Source organism: Colossoma macropomum, unplaced genomic scaffold (genome assembly GCF_904425465.1).
Source record: "Colossoma macropomum unplaced genomic scaffold, Colossoma_macropomum, whole genome shotgun sequence".
Taxonomy (NCBI): domain Eukaryota; kingdom Metazoa; phylum Chordata; class Actinopteri; order Characiformes; family Serrasalmidae; genus Colossoma; species Colossoma macropomum.
Window position 1 is genome coordinate 2255787 of NW_023494799.1, and position 22108 is coordinate 2277894.

The 22108-nt window shown below is 40.9% G+C and overlaps 1 protein-coding gene across 3 annotated transcripts in view; it reads right to left on the reverse strand.

The window, feature by feature from the left end:
* The window catches only part of LOC118818687 (probable phospholipid-transporting ATPase IF), a 116175-nt gene that overhangs the window by 53532 nt on the left and 40535 nt on the right, over window positions 1–22108 (reverse strand). For all 3 annotated transcript variants that reach the window (XM_036585999.1, XM_036586001.1, XM_036586000.1), the window contains exons 7-18: window positions 18654–18757; window positions 17800–17847; window positions 17608–17672; window positions 16107–16188; window positions 15837–15987; window positions 13471–13668; window positions 12092–12250; window positions 10268–10443; window positions 10008–10076; window positions 9832–9905; window positions 8140–8243; window positions 5164–5345 (exon numbers count right to left, since the gene is read on the reverse strand). In XM_036585999.1, coding sequence (XP_036441892.1) covers window positions 5164–5345; window positions 8140–8243; window positions 9832–9905; window positions 10008–10076; window positions 10268–10443; window positions 12092–12250; window positions 13471–13668; window positions 15837–15987; window positions 16107–16188; window positions 17608–17672; window positions 17800–17847; window positions 18654–18757 — 1412 coding nt within the window. The remainder of the gene's footprint in view (window positions 1–5163; window positions 5346–8139; window positions 8244–9831; window positions 9906–10007; window positions 10077–10267; window positions 10444–12091; window positions 12251–13470; window positions 13669–15836; window positions 15988–16106; window positions 16189–17607; window positions 17673–17799; window positions 17848–18653; window positions 18758–22108) is intronic.

Below are 22108 nucleotides of genomic sequence, written 5' to 3' on the forward strand. Positions count from 1 at the left end.
TTCTATTTAGGGCTACAATGTAGGGAATAGTGACTAAGGATCATTCTGTCCCAATAACAGTGTTCTATGTGGTGTCACTGAGTCTTCACTGAGCTTACGGACCATCCGGACCATCCTATCCTCTATAAAAGTTTTCTATGTAGTTCTCCAATGTAGGGAATAGCGATTTGATTTCATCCTTTTCCAAAAATAATGTAGTTCTATGTAGTGCTCCAACGTAGGCAACAGTGATAAGAAACCATTCTGTCCCAATAACCGTGTTCTATGTAGTGCTCTAATGTAGTGAATAGTCATTACATGCCTTCAAGTCCCAATAATAGTGTTATATGCAGTGCTACAATGTAGGGAACAGTGATAAGAAACCATTCTGTCCCAATAACCGTGTTCTATGTAGTGCTCCAATATAGGGAATAGTGATTAAGGACCATTCTGTCCCAATAACAGTGTTCTATGTAGTGCTCCAATGTAGGGAATAGTGATTAAGGACCATACTGTCCCAATAACAGTGTTCTATGTAGTGCTCCAATGTAGGGAATAGTGATTAAGGACCATTCTGTCCCAATAACAGTGTTCTATGTAGTGCTCCAATGTAGGGAATAGTGATTAAGGACCATTCTGTCCCAATAACAGTGTTCTATGTAGTGCTCCAATGTAGGGAATAGTGATTAAGGACCATTCTGTCCCAATAACAGTGTTCTATGTAGTGCTCCAATGTAGTGAATAGTGATTAAGGACCATTCTGTCCCAATAACAGTGTTCCATGTAGTGCTCTAATGCAGGGAACAGTGATCAGATGTCATCCTGTTCCAATAATTATGTTCTATATAGTGCTCCAACATAGGGAACAGTGCTTAGGGACCACTCTGTTTTAGTGCTCCCATGAAGGGAATCCCTCCCAGGCTTTTTAAATCCTTAGGCTTATTATTCAGTAACTACATTGCTAACAGTTAATCTTTTTATATACTTATATATTTTATATTAATGGACGGGTTACTTAAGGGGTGAACACTGCCTCCAACACTGTGCACCCCAGCCACAAAGAGTCCCCGGATGCCACACGGAGGTAGAGGCGTGAACAGTTCTGCAGCAGGTGAGAGCAAACTGACGGGCAAACGAGAAAAAGAGAGAAATAGGGAAAACACATTGGAGATGAATGACTTCTCAATTTGCACAGAGCCTCTCTGAAGATGAAACACTGTGTGTGTGGTGTGCGTGTGGCGCTACTGCAGCGCCCAGCCTGCCACGGGGCAGAATTAACGAAGCGCAGAGCGAAGGCTCGGGCAGATGGCGTGAACTGGCTTCACAGTGTGCACAAACACAGACACACACAGCCGAAAACTAGCTCAATTTGATAGGCTGTAATAGAGCAGCTGTTCTGGAGCTGTGGGAGTGTACAGCAACGGGGTAACCAGACTTTCATTTCAGAGAGGAACTGAGTACAGACTGGGGGGCGGGGGCGCGAGAGGAAGCAATGTCCCAGAGACATTTCTATAGTGAGGATGACCACCACTAACTAGCCTTCTTCACTGTGGTTACCACAACCAGAGAAAAATAATTAGAATTTAAACACAGCACTCGGTTGCTGACCTCGTATTTACCTGCCTAGTTACTACAGAGAACTTGTAGAGAGGAGAATTACACTTGTAATATCTTCACGGTTTCTCAAATGCTAGAGGGCGCTCCCGAGCAAGTCCAAAATGAATGGGTTAGGACGGAGCATTTGAGCAAAATCATAGTTTATAAATGTTTAATCTTTATAAATGTAAAAGAATACATTCATATCCTGAACACAGAACAGGATAAAACATTTTAACACTGTTGTTATATTTTTTAAGAGCTTTTAAACTCGAGTTACAGGAGTTTAAAACGACACCTCGCGTACGTTCATGACATCAGTGAGCACAAACAGCCAATGAGCTGCTCTGCTCACCAACCAATCAGCACTCAGTAGCAGTAATGCCAGCGTCATGCTGCCCAAAACCCGTTTGTTGTAGAATAAAGGAAACATACAGGTTAGTTTTCTTTGCTTTTTTAGTGAAATCCATCCTTCTACTCTCTAAAATTAAAGGAAAGTTCTGGTTCAGTGATTAGAAACTATTTTAACTTTTCTTTTTTAGCCGTTTAGCTCCATTTACTCCCATTCATTGAGGACTCACTCGTGGGCGCCCTCTGCTGTTTTGCAGTCCTGTTTTCTGATTTAACGGGGGAAACAGGAAGTGGCCAGGCTCCTCATAAACTGGTTCTGGTTACCATCACAGCAGACAGTACACCACCACGCTCCGTTAAGCATTTCAGTGCTCACCATCAGCTAATTATCAAGGTGACAACTAATGAACAGGGATGGCCTGAATAACTGGAGTACTCAGTAAGTATTAGTTTGTTACGCTGGTATTCAGTTCTAAATTTAGTATTTGGAAGCTTAAATCACACTATTGTGCAACGTAACAAAAGAAGAAATATCGCCCCCTACACTTCCTGTAGTGTATTACAGTCTGTCAGAGTGACTGTGTGGATCATATGAACATTATAGAGGCTTTTTAAATGAAACAGTAGAAGCCATATCGCCCCCTACACTTCCTGTAATGTATTACAGTCTGTCAGAGTGACTGTGTGGATCATATGAACATTATAGAGCTTTTTAAATGAAACAGTAGAAGCCATATCGCCCCCTACACTTCCTGTAATGTATTACAGTCTGTCAGAGTGACTGTGTGGATCATATGAACATTATAGAGGCTTTTTAAATGAAACAGTAGAAGCCATATCGCCCCCTACACTTCCTGTAGTGTATTACAGTCTGTCAGAGTGACTGTGTGGATCATATGAACATTATAGAGCTTTTTAAATGAAACAGTAGAAGCCATATCGCCCCCTACACTTCCTGTAGTGTATTACAGTCTGTCAGAGTGACTGTGTGGATCATATGAACATTATAGAGGCTTTTTAAATGAAACAGTAGAAGCCATATCGCCCCCTACACTTCCTGTAGTGTATTACAGTCTGTCAGAGTGACTGTGTGGATCATATGAACATTTCACGTAAACATGCATTAAAACAAAAAATACTCATCAACATTTGTTCATAATCAATCGGTGCAGAGCTAGAACAGAGTGCTGACAGTGAGAAGGCCGCGTGCCGCTGAAGCCCTGCAGGACTGCGTTTTTCCAAAGTGAGGAATGTCTCTGTAAATCGTAACCGTGGTGGATTATGGATTTTGGAGTATGAAAGTGGTTCTCAGGCTGGACAGCAAGCCCGCGTCGCATAATTGCTTTAATGGTGCCTGACTCCACTTTGACCAAATCAAAGCGACAGGCTGATCAGTGCGATTACACACACCAAACTCGGGAGCTGAGCTGAGCCCGAACACCACAGAGACCTCCAGAGTCATCTGTGCGCCTATTTTACTATTTTAGGATCCTCACAGAGCCACTGTAGTGATACATCACACACTCAACACAGAGAGAGAGAGAGAGGGTAAGTGAGAAAGAGGAAACAGAGCGAGAGAGAGAGAGAGAGAGAGAGAGAGAGAGAGAGAGAGAGAGAGAGAGAGAGAGAGGGTAAGTGAGAAAGAGGAAACAGAGCGAGAGAGAGAGAGAGAGAAAAAATAGAGAAAAGAGAAAGAAGGAAAAGAGGGTGTGTGAGGAAGAGGAAATTAAAAAAAGAAAGGTGTTGATGATGGGGTGATAAACAACAGGAGAGAGAGCGATACAGAGCGAGAGAAAGAGAGAAATCGAGAGAGGGAGAAATAGGTAGAGTGTGTAAGTGAGAGAGAGAGAAAGAGCCTAATGTAGCTAACAAGCAATGGAAGCTTACACCCCACCTGATTAGCATGGTGCTAACTGCATATCTGAAACATTCTCAGTTGCTGATGCTGATTATGTGGTTTGTGACACTGTGTGACTCACTGGTATCTATAAACATGGACTGAAGTACATTAGCACAGCTAAACACAGCAGCAGGAGCTTCAAAGAGCTTATGTTACACATTTGTCTTGTATTTTAATTTTTCTCTCTGAGGTCTTCTAATGATATTTGTGTTTCTGTGCCAAAAAGTCATACTTCACTTTCACATCATCACTCTCGATCCTCTCTTCATCACTTAGAATTAAACATGCTATTTAGTTACTGTGCTTTAAGACTGATTTATCTTCGCTTTTACCTCCATTTTTGCTATTTTTCATTATTCTGCATCATTCCCATTTCTTAGATATCTCAAACATGCTGCTACTGAGGTCTCATTTTGGCCGAATATCAGGAGAGCATCGGATGTTTCCTCAGCCGCTGAGGCAATCCCACGATGCAGCACGGGGCAGCTTTTGTTTGAAGATGGTGGGCAGAAGCGCTTCACCAAGCAGCGACGTCATCTTCAAATGTGAGTTATTCTGATTTTCTGGGGTATTTATCTGTTTTCTAGTCATAAAGGTGCACAAATAGCCAATACTTTCCGCATTTGACCACAACTATTGTCTATTTTGCTGTTTCATTCAGAGCAAATACAGTTAAAATCGCTATATAAGCTGCCAGAGCAGATCCATATTGGCTAAATGTGATTCTGACGGCTGAGGTCAGTAAACGCCGGTCTCGTGCAGTGGGCGGGAACAAGCGGCGACGTCACTGCTGTCTAACTAGAGCGTCTCATTTATCTGCCTTATAAGGACAGATGACGGTTGGAATGCTGCCCACTTAGACAGCTGCCTAGGTGGACAGCGGCTACTTAGAGTGCTCACTAGGTTTTGAGACACACCAAAAATTTCATGATAAACCAATAGAAACGGTCCAAAATGACTTGGACCAAAATTACTCTGTAGTTTTTGGCCGTATCGTGCTTCACATAAACAACAGCCCTGTCTGGCACACTCCTTATAACTTCGGCACGAGTGGTGCAGCACTAAACTGCTGTAGGCTGAATATATATATGTATATACATGTACATTGGTTGTTTTCTTGATACAGTGTCTTTAAGACTGATATATGTAAATAATCTCGGTTCTGCGGTTCTGATTGGCTGCCTGCAGTCCAGCCTGGGACACTCCTAATAACTTCAGAAACTGTAAATCAGATGTTGTACTGAACTATTCCTTCATCAGGAGCTCGGTGTGCTGTGTGAGCCGGACACAGCTGAAGCTCAGTGTACACTCCGGTGCCCCTGTGCAGGTTGACTCACTTGTCTTCCACGCCGGTGGCTCCCAGCAGCTCCAGGTCTTTCTCGATGAAGCTGAAAGTCTCGGCCAGCCGCTCCTCTCTCTGCTGCAGGGCCGTGCGAGCCTCGTGGATCCGCCGCTCCACCTCCTTATACTCCTCTGCGCTGAAGAGCCTGTAGGCCACCACCAGCGTCCGCAGACCTTTCTGAGAACAGAACAGCAAAACCTTCGGTTTAGGCAGGTAGGTTTCATCGTTGCTCTCAGAGAGGATATTTTATGTCTCAAGAACATCATAAAAATGTCCACAGGGCATTCATAACCACCTGTGCCTTTATCGCAGACTGTCCACACAAGCAGGGCATGATCTGACCGGCTGCTGATCAAAATGGACCAGTTCTTATTTGAAATGGTATCTGCAGTCCAATTTTTATTAAAATGGTTTGATCGTCTGTAAACTGGCTGATTATAATTCGATTTTTATTCTGTGTCTCTAAACTGGACAGTTTATCTTCAAAATAGTTTGACTTGCAATGTCGATTTATTTTTAAATGGTTCAGTTTGCATTTTATATTCGAAACAGTTTCCAGTCTTGATTTTTATTCAAAATAGTTCAATTTCCAGTCTTGATTTTTTCGAAATAGTTGAATTTGCAGTCTCTATTTACATTTGAAGTCAGATTTTTAGTCTAGATTTTACTTTGAAAGTTTAATTTACAGTCTCTACTTTTATTCAAATACTTCAATTTGCAGTCCTGATTTTTTTTTATAAATGGTTCGATATTTTTTTCCCCGAAATGGACTAAACCATTTTTCTAAAATAGCCAGTTTTTATTCAGAAGGCTTCAATCAGCAGTCTCTAAATGGGTGATGAAATAATTATTTGAAATTTGGATGTAGAAAAATCAGAATCGGTCGTAAAATGTATGACTATTTAAGACAGCTGTGTCCTATAAACACTGCATGATGTCTAAGCAGACATTAATTTAAAAAAACTGGAACTGAAACAAACATGGGTGTTTCTTCAGCCATGCTTTCAGTCACATGAAACCACTCATCACTGTGATGAAAATTGTGAAGAATTCAACTCCATTACTGAGAATGTAGTTTATGCAGTTTAGAGACAAAAACGCACCATTCAGTCAGGAACAACCTCCCTACATCACTGACATCTGATCAGTATCAGTATTGTGTTTGAGTCACTCCTCCTCTTATGCATCATCTCAGAGGGAGGTTTAAACATGTGACACGCAGGCTGTGGGTGATAAACACTACCGCCTGTTTCACGGGTGTGGCCTTCAGCACAGCCGGACTGATAAGAACGAGCGTTTCATTCAGAGATTTTAGGCTTGCTGGTTCCACCACAGTGTTAACAGCTTGACACGTCTCTCACATTTTGATTAATTGTTTCTGACTCATAGCTCACTGAAACGAGTGGAGAAATCGTGAGCAAAGTGCAGAGTCTAAACTTTCAATCCGTACCACATCCATACACGTAGGCAGAGGAGGAGATTCTATTTTATATATAAATGTGCTGTTGTGTATACAGTGTGCAGATTCAAATCTGTCTACATTGAACATGAATCAAATATTAATATAATGTAATTATATTTCAATTACTTAATTATGCAATTACATGTATATACTTAGACAATGTAAATCAAACGTATAACCAAACAACAATGACAACTTTTAAAGCTCCAACAGACATATTACGCATAAAATTTTTTACGTAGTATTATACAACAGTTAGTTCCAGCCACGCTAGCTTACTGATTGAGAAGCGTTCAGTTTTTTTCACAAACACAGTATGACTCTACTGAGACGCCATTGCTAAGCAACGACTTTGACAGCTGTAGGAGACGCTCAAGACATTTAAACCACAAACAGAAAATGGACACTTTTAAGATCACATTTGACCGACAGCCGATTTGGTCAGACTCTGAAGATGAGACGACACTAAATTCCCAAACTGTCGTCACCACTGAGCAGCTTTTCAGTCGGCAGCTGTGACAGAAGAACAGCTAAACAACCTGGAATCAGCCAGAAATGAACCCAACACCATTCGCCAAACTAAACGGGCTGTAAGATGCTTTACAGACTGGCTGGAACAAAACAACATTAATACTGATCTGGCAAAAACTGACAAAACTGAGCTGAACTTGATATTGCGGCAGTTTTATGGCTCAGTCTGATTTGGTCAGACTTTGAAGATCAGACTACACGTTTAGCGAATGGTATTGGGTTCATTTCTGGCTGATTCCAGGTTGTTCAGCTGTTCTTCTGTCACAGCTGCCAACTGAAAAGCTGCTCAGTGGTGATGACAGTTTGGGAATTTAGTGTGAGGAGCTGGAGAACGAACTGCCGGCTGTGCAGCGAGTGGGCGGAGCTCGTTACTCTGACGTAGCAACAAGCTGCTTGTTAAGGAAACTATAATTTGGTGAAGGAACTGCGAACATTAAAACATATTAAACGCCAGTTTATTAACTTCTTACTTTATTTATTTAACTGCTGTATAAAAGCAATACAGCTCATATTCACAGTCAGTGACTTATCTAGAACTTCCAGAAGGACTAGAATGATATTTTCCCCTCACCAAATTGGTCTCACTATAAATCAAAGCATGACTGGTTGTTTCTTCTGTCACCTTCTAATTAGATAGATGATCTAACACCTAAGGCCTTCTGTCCAGCTCCTGAAGTCCTAACCAATGCTCGCTTAGCTGTATCTACCTAGATACCAATCCTGATTGGACAAGTTTCTGTTGGGTGTTTTAAGATTTTGACTCGTTTCCAACCAAAAGTTAACAATGTAAAGAAGAGTATTACTGAAATACCTGCACAGTTTAAATACAACAAGCATGCCCACTCTATTAAAGTAAACTAAAACTACAGAAATAAAGTTTTTAGTGCCCTGAAATTTTCTGGCATTCTCTGAAAACCGTAATTTACTTTAGCATTACAGCCCTACAGCCCACAGTGCAGACGCCACAGAGCCTCTTACCAAAGCAAACTCGTCCACATGCACCCTCGTCTTCTCTATTTCTCCACTCTTTGTGTAGGGAAGAATTGCAGACTCAGCTCCTTTAGTGAATAATATCCTCTCCCCTGAAACACACAAAACAGCCAATCCTTTACGAGCAATGCAATGGTGGTCAGTGAACTCCATCTGTTTCATCAGGGTCATTAGTGAGAATTGATCAAATATCTTTTGCTTTTATCAATTAGTAAAAATCGATGAGCTCATACAAAATGTAGGTTTCATGCTGACTTCTGTTTTATATTCTACGTGACATACATGAGTCCATGTTTATAGATACCAGTGATCCCTACAGTGTCAGAGACCTCATAATCAAGTCTATTAGAGATACTGAACAACACACGGTTTGAGGTAAACGTGAGAATGCAGACATGCAGTTAGCACAGTGCTGAATAAGCTTCTATTGCTTGTTAGCTACATTAACCTCGTAGCTCCAGTGCTAAAACGAAAGGAACAACTTCAGACATCAAACGTCCTCATTTGGGAGAAGAGAGGAAACTGGGGTCATTTGATCTTTTGTTAAACTATCACTTTAATGCAGAGTGTTGAAGGGGAATTCCACCAATTTCTCAAAACATCTGCATAATGTCATAAGTGAGATGTAAACAAAGTCATTCAGAGCGGTTTGGTGTGAAACGGTTCAACGTATCAACTTTTATTCACAAAACCCCCAGTGAACTTACACATGTCTGAGTTTTTATATGGAACGTTGAGGAGAGTAAAACAGTGGAAAATCTGAAATAATACTAAGTTTTCTTTTGGGACTATTTTGCCTCACAGCGTCCTGCACACACAAAGAAAATAGTTTCCAAAAGTTACCATAATCTTTTAAAAACTATCATAAAACAGAGAGTGTGTTTACACGCACTCAATAATCTGATCATAATCGGATTTCTGCAGTTATCTGATTATTCAAATGGTCGTGTAAACAGCACACTCTGATTTCTTAGATCAGAGGAAGGTCTAGATAATCGACTAAGAAATCTGATAAAGAGGCTGGGTTTTAGCTCAGTAATCAGATACTTACTCTGATTTCTTTCGGATTTCTCAGTCTGCACATGTGCAAAACAGACCGCGGGACCGGAAATAAGCGAGCAGCGTTGCCACGAGATGCAGCAAAACACTTCTGGAGCGGCGCTGAAACCGAACACATGCTTGACGAAATGAAGGATTTAAATATCCTTCATCTTCTAGATGATGTATGTTTATACTTTCAGGTAAAGCGGCGCAATGTTTTTTTTAAAAAAAGCAGCGGCATTAAGTTTTAGTTTTGCGTTACGTTTAAGTCACGTCTTCTTCTGAGTTTACTGGCTGGTTGCAAAGCAGAAATCTGATTACTGTCTGACTCATGTAGACGCAGAGTTTCCCCATTATCTGATTACTCACGTGCATGTAAAGACTTCGATCTGATTACTGACAAAACCTGATTTTCTGCAGTTATCGGATTATTAAGCTCATGTAAAAGCACTCAATGTCTCCAACATCAGGCAGTGAATTCAGAACCATTTCATGTAATAACTCTCTGTGGACGTCTGGTTCCTATTACCACCACTGTGCACAATTCTGACTCAGTAAGTTTCTCTACAACAGAGCATTTCACACCAAACCACTCTGAATGCAGAAATTTTGAAAAACCACTTATTTCCTAGCACATACCTGACGGAGCCTGCAGTATTACACTCATTCGCCTTCGATTCGGATCAAACTCCAGCACATGAAGGAGTTTATATCTGTGAGGAAAGTTAAAGAAGTACATTTAATCTCATAAGCACATGTAGTTATATCCAGAGTTTACTGCCTTCCCCTAAAAAATAACCTTAAACTCGTCTCACTTTTCTGATTTCCCAAAGGTTTTGATCTCCATGTTTTCACCGTTGCTTCCTATGAATGTCACTCCCATCCTGCAAAAACATTTCACACAGATTAAATGATTAAATCGGCGTCAGGTTCAACATTTTACATAAAACTATTCGCTCAGTATGATGAGTGATCTTCTGGCTGCAGCACGTCTCTTCAGTGTCGCCTGCTGATACGATGCTATGCAGAAAGATGTGTGTTTACGCTCTGCAGTGCGTGGGCAGATCTGCTTTACCTCTTGGTGGCTTCCACCAGGGCCTTCTCGTCAGGAGAGGAGGCGTAATACTCCATCTGAGTGGTGAATCCATTGGCGTGGGAGAAGGGCTCCCCCGGGCCGTCTGTCTGGTCGTAGCTGATCTGCACCGTGTGGCACAGAGACACGGCTTTCAGGAACAGCTCCTCTTCCCTGCTCTGTAACAGACAGACAGATATATTTTAAACATTAACCCCTTAAATTCCCAGAAGAAATACATCCTGACCCTTTGTGTCCACTGCACACAAAACCCTGCTCACATTTATTTTCATTAGAGAGCAGTGAAAAATGCAGGAAGGACCACAGGTTAACTTTGCTAGTGGCACGACTATATCAAATTATGAGCGGCAGCCGTGTGGCTCTGACCAAATGGGCAAACTTTCCAATGTCTTTTTGTTTAACGGTGCAGCTTATTTAGAGGATTTAATCTCTGCATTTCTAGGAGAGTAGACACTATATGGACAAAAGTATTGGGACACCTACGTGAGCTTGACATCCCGTATTAAATCCATAGGCATTAATATGGAGTTGGTTGCCCTTTGCAGCTACAACAGCTTCCACTCTTCTGGGAAGCTTCTACAAGATGTTGGAGAGTCTGTGGAAATTTGTGTCCGTTCATCCAGAAGAGCATTTGTAAGGTCAAACACTGATGTTGGACGAGAGGGTCTGGCTCACAATCTCCGTTCCAGATCATCCCAAAGGTGTTGGATGGGGTTGAGGTCACGGCTCTGTGAGGGTCAGTCAAACTGACCCAGTCAGGCCTTTATGGAGCTGCTTTGTGCACTGGGGCTCAGTCATGCTGGAACAGGAAAGGTTCGTCCCCAAACTGTTCCCACAAAGTTGGAAGTGTACAACTGTCCAGAATGTCTTGGTGCTGAAGCTTTAAGGTTTCCCTTCACTGGAACTAAGGGTTCTAGATCAACCCCTGAAAAACAGCCCCATAGCATCATCCCTCCTCCACCAAACTCTACAGCTGGCACAGTGCAGTCAGGCAGGTAACGTTCTCCTGGCATTCGCCAAACCCAGACTCGTCCATCAGACTGACAGATAGAGAAGCTGATTCGTCACTCCACAGAACACGTTTCCACTGCTCCAGAGTCCAGTGGCGGCGCTTTACACCACTCCATCCGACGCTTGGCATTGTGCTGGGTGATATAAGGCTTGCATACAGCTGCTCAGCCATGGAAACCCTACCATGAAGCTCCTGCTCAGTTTCAGTGCTGATGTTGATGCCACAGGAGGTTTGAACTCTGCAGTTATTGATCAGCAGAGCGTTGGTGACTTTCACGCTCTATGCTCCTCAGAACTCGGCGACCTGCTCTGTAACTTCACGTGACCTGACACTTCGTGTCTGAGTTGCTCTGATTCCTAAACACTTCCGCTTTCCAATAATACCACTCACAGTTGATCATGGAAAATCTAGGAGGGAAGAAATTTCACGAACTGACGTGCTTCAACGGTGGCATCTTATTACAGCACCACGCTTGGATTCAGTGAGCTCTTCAGAACGACCCACTCTTTCACTAAAGTGTGTAAAGGCAGACTGCTTGGCTAGCTGCTTGATTTTATAAACCTGTGGCAATGAGACTGAATGAAACACCTGAATTCAACGATTAACAGGTGTGTCCCAATACTTTTGCCCAGTTCAAACATTACACCCCTGGAGAATACTGCATCTGTTTCATTTGTGTTCCTGTTTGTATGAAAAAATATCTACCCATACGAGCGACGCAAACAAAACAAAACGAGAAACAAATGAAGCAATGCTGATTCTCTGTGATTTCCACAGCTCTCTCTCAGTCTTACCAGCCGAGGAACAGCAGCGTCTGGTGTGTCGTCTGTCATTCCCTCGGGGACGAGCTTGCCGTTGATCTCCTGATATTTGATGCCGTTGATGGAGCATTCCCGGAACTGCATCTCGTTCTCAGTCAAAGTGCCTGTTTTGTCAGTAAAAACGTACTCCACCTGGACCACGACATTACAGAGGGCCTTTGTTAGTTCTCTCATGGTGTTCATGCCTTGAAATGTATTTTCTTATATTTTGTTCAATTATTTCTGACTTGTAGTCCATTGAAATAAGTGGAGAAAGTGTGTGGAAAGTGTAGGTTCTAAACTTTCAATGTATACCACATTAGAGTTTACAGGTGGAAGAGGAGATACTGATGAAGTTATATGACAGATGATAATTATGAATTTAATGAAATGTTACTGTTGAGTGTGCAGTCTTATTTTGCAGAAAAAAGATTGTTATATATATATATATATATATATATATATATATATATATATACATACACACACACACACATACATACATATATATAGTTAGGACTCCCCCAATCACACGATACTATCAACGCTAGGAAGGCGAAGGCAGCACAGGCTTTCTCTGAGACCTGTGTAGCTCCACCGCTTCTTTTCGAGCTGCCGCTCACGCTACGTCATTGGACAGCTGAACGCGCTCAGAGGAAAGCGCCAACCGCCAGATCTGCTACGTCAGCTAACAGACGCCTGAGCTGACTAGCATCGCGTCAAGTGATGTGGGGAGAAGGGGGCCTACCCACCCAGAGAGAGCGAGGCCAGTTGTGCTCTCTCGGACTCCCGGCTACGGACGGCTGTAGCATCACCAGGGATCGAACTCGCGATCTCCTGATGATAGGGCCAACGCTTAGACGGTTGCGCCACTCGGGAGCCCAGATTGTTTATATTTTAACATGCTTACAAACAGAAAAAGTCAGATATGTTTGCAAATACAGAATGCAAACTGAATATAAATGCAATTTGTTAACTATAAATTAATCAGAAAACTATATAACAGTATATAAATTTGAAAAACTTTCGGTGATGGTAAAGGAAATGATGAACATACTGGTGTTGCATAAAACCCTACACTGTGTGGCTAATTTGCTCTGGCCATCACTATAGTCCAGGGGCCGATAAGATAAACCCCAGAGCGCCTTAACTTCTGTTTTAATCATCTGTTTCTATTGTTTTATGCAGTGATGGGCAGCACAGTCACGGAAAAGTGACCAGGTGGACTCCATACGCATGACCAAAAACATTTCTGAATATTCGGTGTGGTGGGATTGTAATTTTCATCGCTTTTACAACTCAAATACTATTCAGAAACCCTGATGTAAATCGTTTAGTTTCAGACACAAAAACACTTAAATATGTACACCCACCTGACCCAGCTCCTCATTGAGGTCCGAGGTGTTGACCTGGGCTCTTTGGTCACTCTCCTCATGGTACAAGTCCAGGTCCAAACCGATGAAGAATGAGCCCAGGAACTTCTGCATCTCCACAGTAACGTAGAGGGAAATGGGGATGATGAAGTTATACAGAACCAGGAAGGCCAAGAAATCCGAGATGAACTTCAGAATCTGTGAAAACGACACACACACACACACACACACACACACACACACACACACACACACGCTTTAGGCCGCTTCAAACAAACGCGAGGTGAAGTGTGAAGCCTGCAGATTTAACTCTGAGTGACAGCAGGCAGGGGGCAGCCAGACAGCCCACCCATGCACAGGACACTTTTCACCTTACAGCTCTCTGTCAAAATATTTGCAGTTAAATTCGCAGCTCTAACGCAGAAACAGAGTGTGATGAGCAGCTGATGAGCACAACAGAGAAAAACTGAACAGGCTTAGCGTAGTTCATATTTTAAAGGGCACTGCATTACAGAAATGCTATAAAGAAAGGCACTGTATTCCAGAAATGCTATAAAGAAAGGCACTGGATTCCAGAAATACTATTAGGAAGGGCAGTGCATTCCAGAAATACTATTAGGAAGGGCAGTGCATTCCAGAAATGCTATAAGGAAAGGCACTACATTACAGAAATGCTATAAGGAAGGGCACTGCATTCCAGAAATACTATTAGGAAAGGCAGTGCATTCCAGAAATACTATTAGGAAAGGCAGTGCATTCCAGAAATACTATTAGGAAAGGCAGTGCATTCCAGAAATACTATTAGGAAGGGCAGTGCATTCCAGAAATGCTATTAGGAAAGGCAGTGCATTCCAGAAATACTATTAGGAAGGGCAGTGCATTCCAGAAATGCTATAAGGAAGGGCACTACATTACAGAAATGCTATAAGGAAGGGCACTACATTACAGAAATGCTATAAGGAAGGGCACTGCATTCCAGAAATACTATTAGGAAGGGCAGTGCATTCCAGAAATGCTATAAGGAAGGGCACTACATTCCAGAAATGCTATAAGGAAGGGCACTACATTACAGAAATGCTATAAGGAAGGGCACTACATTACAGAAATGCTATAAGGAAGGGCACTACATTACAGAAATGCTATAAGGAAGGGCACTGCATTCCAGAAATACTATTAGGAAGGGCAGTGCATTCCAGAAATGCTATAAGGAAGGGCACTACATTACAGAAATGCTATAAGGAAGGGCACTACATTACAGAAATGCTATAAGGAAGGGCAGTGCATTCCAGAAATCTTATTAGGAAGGGCACTGCATTCCAGAAATATTAAAAGGATGGGTACTGCATTCCAGAAATGTAATAGGAGTGGGCACTGCATTTCCGAAATGTTACAAGGATGGCCACTGCATTGTAGAAATGATATAGGGGTGAGCGCTGCATTCCAGAAATGTTAAAGGGATGGGTAATGCATTCCCAAAATGTTATAGGGGTGGGCACTGCATTCCCTTAATTTTATGGGGGGAGGGATGGCATTTTAGAAATGTTATAGAGGCGGGCAACTGTATTCCCGTAATGTTATAAGGGTGGGCACCGCATTCTAGAAATGTCATAGAGCTGAGCACTGTAGAAATGTCATAGGGTTTTGCATTGTAGAAATGTTATAAAGGTGGACATTCCAGGTATGTTACTGTTATATAAACATCCATGCTTTTACAGAAACAGTATTTGAATATTCAAATGAGATTTTTTTTCCAGTTTTTACGGACCAAAAACAAAAGCAGGTTTATTGATTAAATAGGTATATATGACTCTCAAGACAGAACAACTAAGTTGTTATATGCTTTAATTCAATACGCAATTAAGTACACAAATACTTAGATGAGATATCTGCACATTTGAATAATCATGTCCATCACTAGAACGCTACAGACAAATACAAGATATTTACAGCCGTAATATATGTTATATATAATGTGGAAAATCAAATGAGCCTCCAAAATCCAGGCACTCTTGCTAGCAACATCTGCTATCTGGGAGATGCTGTTTAATTTGCTTTTTCAGGAATCTATACGTTTTCCACATATTGCACCTATAAGTCCACATTTATCAATTTGTCTTCAAGGACCCATTTATAACATTTCCTGTAACATCACAGAATGAAAGCATTCAAAGCTGTTTTTGCAGTTTAGTTTCCATATATTAATTGCAGAGAGAACAATGTATTTTAAAACATACACAAAAACTCTTTATTTTAAAGTAAGGAAGAATCAGTTTTCCATGATATGGGCCCTTAAACCTTAGCAGGAGAGGTAGAGGATTGTGCTGTGCTTCAAATACACCTGTGCACCAGCGTGAACGCACTCTTACCTTGCTGCTGTTGCGTTCCTGCTCAGTTTTCTCATTGTAGAAAGGCTCGTCCCACTTGTTCTCCGCCTGCCAGGCATACTTTAATATGGTGCTGAGGATGGCCTCGAAAAGCAGGATCCCCAAGTAGATGATGAGAAACGTATTCATGGACCTGAGAGGCGGGACAGAGAGAAAAAGATTATGGTCATTACAGAGCAAAATGACTGAGCGGACCAAAAAAGCACAACATTTTTCATTCAAAAGCAGAGAAAGATGTGGAAGCTCACGCACTTCTCCACAGCTGAACGCTTCTGGGACTTGCACTTGTAGTTTAGAGCCATCTTTGATTCCATGCCTGTGTACACGGCCACACCTGAGTCAGACAGAACACAAACAGTATATTAAAAGGCCCAACTCATGAATTCGAGTATATATATTGTGATATAAACTGAGTCTGTTCTACAGTTTCTCATTAGGCTGAATGAATAACCCACTCTAAATGTAGGTATTGTGATATAAACTGAGTCTGTTCTACAGTTTCTCATTAGGCTGAATGAATAACCCACTCTAAATGTAGGTATTGTGATATAAACTGAGTCTGTTCTACAGTTTCTCATTAGGCTGAATGAATAACCCACTCTAAATGTAGGTATTGTGATATAAACCGAGTATGTTCTACAGTTTCTCATTAGGTTGAATGAATAACCGACTCTAAATGTAGGTATTGTGATATAAACTGAGTCTGTTCTACAGTTTCTCATTAGGTTGAATGAATAACCCACTCTAAATGTAGGTATTGTGATATAAACCGAGTCTGTTCTACAGTTTCTCATTAGGCTGAATGAATAACCCACTCTAAATGTAGGTATTGTGATATAAACTGAGTCTGTTCTACAGTTTCTCATTAGGCTGAATGAATAACCGACTCTAAATGTAGGTATTGTGATATAAACTGAGTCTGTTCTACAGTTTCTCATTAGGCTGAATGAATAACCGACTCTAAATGTAGGTATTGTGATATGAACTGAGTCTGTTCTACAGTTTCTCATTAGGCTGAATGAATAACTGACTCTAAATGTAGGTATTGTGATATGAACTGAGTCTGTTCTACAGTTTCTCATTAGGCTGAATGAATAACTGACTCTAAATGTAGGTATTGTGATATAAACTGAGTCTGTTCTACAGTTTCTCATTAGGCTGAATGAATAACCCACTCTAAATGTAGGTATTGTGATATAAACCGAGTCTGTTCTACAGTTTCTCATTAGGTTGAATGAATAACTGACTCTAAATGTAGGTATTGTGATATAAACTGAGTCTGTTCTACAGTTTCTCATTAGGCTGAATGAATAACCGACTCTAAATGTAGGTATTGTGATATAAACTGAGTCTGTTCTACAGTTTCTCATTAGGCTGAATGAATAACCGACTCTAAATGTAGGTATTGTGATATAAACTGAGTCTGTTCTACAGTTTCTCATTAGGCTGAATGAATAACTGACTCTAAATGTAGGTATTGTGATATAAACTCAGTCTGTTCTACACTTTCTCATTAGGCTGAATGAATTACTGGCTCTAATTGTAGGTATTATGATCCCTACCCAGTCATGACCAAGTCATGTTCCATGGTTTCTCATCAGGTTAAATGGGATTTTTACCAGTGTTCTGTAAAGCCTGTCCAACCTCAAAACAGTGGCTATGAAAGAAAACAGCTGGAGACTGAGCCTGGTCTGGTAAGTGAAGCCAGAATGACAGTATATGTTTAAAAAATATCAGTAACACTAAAACATACCAAATATTTCTTTGGTGTTTTTCAATCTTGCTCCTCGAAGCAGAAGGTTTTCTGGTCCTAGAGGTCTGAAAGGGACATAAAAAAATGGTCAACTACTCTACCTACATAAAACATGTCCTAATTATTTAACATTGAGTGAGAACAAAACAAAGGTTTCAAATAAGTTCAGATCTCAGTTGTCTCCACACTTACCTCACAATCTCCTCCCCTTGCTGTGTGACTGTTATTCTCCCAACGAACCTGTGAGAGGGAGACAGTTACGCTGAGTAAAGCAAAAACACAGAATAAGAGTCATAGCTGCCACCAGTCTGGCTTATTCTATGAAAACACCCTTAAATGAGCTGAAGTATGTGTGTAATAAATATTCTGGAGTGAAGAGTGTTACAGTGCAGCACACTCAGCTGGTTCTGTCATTAGAGGGTATAAATATGCCCCAATGCATCTGAGGGTTTAGTTGGAAAAATGGTAGAAAGATGTGTCTTCAAGGGTTCTTTTATAAAGAAAATGGAACCACAAACACTTAAAGAACCCTTTGCATGATTAAAGGGTTTTTTGCATCATGAAGCCTTTCTCCAGCAATCTGAACCCTTTGCAAGGGTTCTTCAGATTGCTGGAGAACGTGCTGTAGATGGTTCTATAGAGAACCTTTTTGAAAATGGTTCTATGTAGCGTCTCGGAGGAAGCCTGTGCTAGCCTTCGCCCTCCTAGCGCTGGTGGTATTGTGTGACTGGGGGAGTCCTAACTAGCAGGTGGTATTGGATACGACTAAATTGGGGAGAGAATTTGGGAAAAATCAAAAATACAAATAAAAAAATTGAGATTTCATAATGAATTTAATCGTTTTCTGAAGAACTGTAATAGAATCGAATAGTACTGGGGAGTGAATAAAGGCCTCACGACTCATCGGTCTAAAGGTACTACATTCATTCTTAAATGTCAGAACTGATTATAACAGTATGTAATGCAGTATGCATGTTCAAAATAAAACTCTTCAGCTATTCTTAATCAAATCGTTCCATTATCAAATTTACACCTCTGTTAGGTACCTGTACAAATCTGCTTCTGGCTGCTGGCACTCCACCACGGCCTGTAGAGCCTCCAGCTGGGACACGGATTGGGACACAGCCGTCTCTGGGACTGCATAGTGAGTCTGTACACAAAAAAACAGAGCATCAGTGCTGCAGTGCTGGGCAATACGTTGCCCATACCGCTGTATTAGAACAGATACAGACTTTCAGTTTTAGTTTTCTGCTGTAGCAGAAATCCACTGTGTAAGCTTTCCTTCGGGGTCATTTTAAGAAAAGAAAACAGACCAAATCAGCCCAGTCAAAACAAGAACCGTCAGATTTAACAAGGTTTTTTAAGTATAGACTGTGACCGAAACTGAGGGCAGCTGTTTCGATGCCTTGCTGCCTGTGCTGCCTCACAAGTCAATGCCTTAGAATGCCGCAGTACGTCATAACGCTGCCAAGATAAAGACAGCAGTCAGCATTTAGCTAAGTTTGCTTTAAAACCCAGTGTCTTTTACTCAGAAAAAATATTTTAAGGAGGCCAGCATACTGAACCTTATAACAAAAACTTGTGTCTCCATTTTTCAGTTTTTGGCATGATTTGAAAATGCCTGTTGTCCTTCACATTGTGTGTACATTTCATGATAAATGGACCAAAACAAATGGCTCAAAATGACTTGGAAAGAAGTCTGGCTCCATCATTCCAAGACAGCAGTCAGCATTTAGCTGAGTTTGCTTTAAAACCAGTGTCTTTTACTCAGTAAAATGTCTTTTAAGAAGGCCAGCATACTGAACTTTTTAATAACCAAAATGTGGTATTTCACATAAACATTAATCTCCAAAAAGACACCAAAGCTTCACTGAGTTTATTGGCTAGGCTACCTTAGCATTAGCTTACCTTAGTTTAAGTTAGCCTACATTAGCAAATGGACACTTGCAGCAGAGCATAAATAATTATTATTTAATAATACAGGGTGCCTGCTGTACCTGTCCTAAAATGACAAAATAGAAATAAGAAAATTACAAAAACAGTAGCTGTTTAGCTAAGACTAGCACAATTTCGCACTTTTCTCCTATCTACATCGATGCTAACACACAGGATTATGGGAAATGTAGGCAGCGTTTTATTCATGCTAATTTAAACATCATCTGATACTGTAATGTATTCTGAAAATACTAAAATATTGACTTTTTTTAGTATCACCCAATAATTCCTGCTCAGAATAGTCACTATTGGCACAGACAAAATGTGTTAAATCATGTTCTTTACATTCCAAAACAAACGTGACGACATTGTTGAGAAATTACCTTATTAAATGAGAAGAGTCTATTCAACAATAGAAACTGCTTCATTTAATAAAAACACAAATAATGACTTTTTAATAAAGCACTTCTCATAGTGGTGGCAGCTCAGTGTGCTTTACAAACAGGTGGTAAAGTAACATATCGCTGCTGTCGGAACAAAACCTTGTTTTTCAGTTTTTGGCATAATTTGAAAATGCCTGTTTCCCTTTATACTGTGTGTACATTTCATGATAAATGGACCAAAGCAAATGGTCCAAAATGACTTGGAAAGAAGTCTGGTTCCATTGACTTACATTAAAAGTAAAGCATGTTTACCATTTTGGAGATACGTGGTTTTGTTCTGACAGCAGCAAAATTAAACTAAAGGTGAGTCTAATTATCTTCTGCTATAGTTCTTGTTTGGTAACAGGAACTATAATTAGAAACTAAAATAAATAAAATGATAAGAGTATTAATTTAAAATCACAAGCGATGAAACAAATCAAATAAAAATGATATAAAAAAAGAGACAGAATTTTAATTAACAGCTAAATTAAAGAGACGTGTTTATTAAACGTGAGCACAGAGCTTGACTGTCTAAGAAAAGGGGGAATTAAACTCCACGGTTTTGAAGCAGAATAACAGAAAGAGTCTGTCCACGACATTAAAGGGTTAAAAACTAACACCAGAGCCGTCTTGCTACTCCATTAGCACCGGGTAGTGAAGAGCAACGAGAACCTGCATTCACAGTACAGTGACGGTTCGCACTAGCTTGGCAGGCTGTGTCATCTTTTCAAGCATTAGAGTCACAGACCAGTTCATCCTTTTCCTACACAGAGTAAAGACATCACAGTCATGTTTAGTGTCTGAAGTCTGCTTATTTAGGTCCAGTCCCATTTCTTATTTTTACCCCTACCCCTTGTTTTCAAGTGTTGCCACTTGGAACCAAGCTATAAGGGGTAATGGTTGAAATCTTCCCTCTGAAAAGGGACCCTCAAATAAAAAGAGCATCACTTCATTAACAGCTACCAGCGCTGCTCTGTAGGCGACCCTGCCAGTCTGCAGTGACAGCAGAGGAGGGTAAAGTTCAGCTCCTCATTGCTGGGCTTTAGTTACATTTAGGGCATCATATGACTTCAAAGAGGGGGGCAGTTATTTATTATCAGCCGCCCCTAATTCTTCAGTGATATGAAGCTGAAGTCAAAATTTCCCGTTCCGCCTTAAATGGTGCAGAACTGTTTCACCATTTAAGGTGGAACGGGAAATTTAGCTAGCTAGCTACCGAGACATCCGCACACCACTAGAGATTTTTATGCTTGTTATGAACAAGAAGGACCATAACGCATTGCATAATACACTGAAACGACATTAAACTAAGATTATACAATGATTATTGGTGTTTCTTTGGTCTCTTGTTCTCCATCTTGCCATTTTTTCTTTTCTCCTCATAACTCTCTGTTTGGAGTCTCTGAAAAACCTCTGTTTGGAGGGTCATGTAGCCCAAACACTTCGCCCTCCCCCTCTATCTCAACAGGGATCAGGACACCCTACCCCTAGACGAGAACGCGCAAAACGGAGGGGTGGGGCTGAGACGTGAAATGGGATTGGACCTGAGTTTTAGCACTGGAGCTATGAGGCTAATGTACAGTGGGGTACAAAGGTCTGGGACCACATTGAAAATCTGGGATTTTTTTTTTATTTAAACTTGGCAATAAACACCAGAATTCTTTACAATTTTGATAAAGTCTTAACTCTCCCAGTTCAGGTGGATCTGCTGAACTGATTTATCATGCAGAGATAAACGCTCAGTGATACTGTCTTTCACTCACAAACACATCATGATACAGACTAACAGTGGGAAATATAACGGTTCATTATAATGGTAGAAATTCTTTTTAGGGTATTACTTTTGTCATTACTGTTAAACTAGCGCATGAGTAATTGCAGATAACGTGACGTACAAACAGTGCAAAACACGCCGATTCCCTCACCTCTCATGTCGTGAGTTTATGGCCAAAGGAGCAGACATCAGACTGTAATGAGTTTAAGGGGAATTCCACCATTTTTTTACAATTTTCTGTATAATTCAGTGTGTGAGGTGTAATCAGAGTGATTCAGAGTGGCTTGGTGTGAAATGGTTCAGATGTCTTTACAGTGGTGGTGATAGGAACCAGGGGTCGCCATGACTACAACACAAATATAGACAT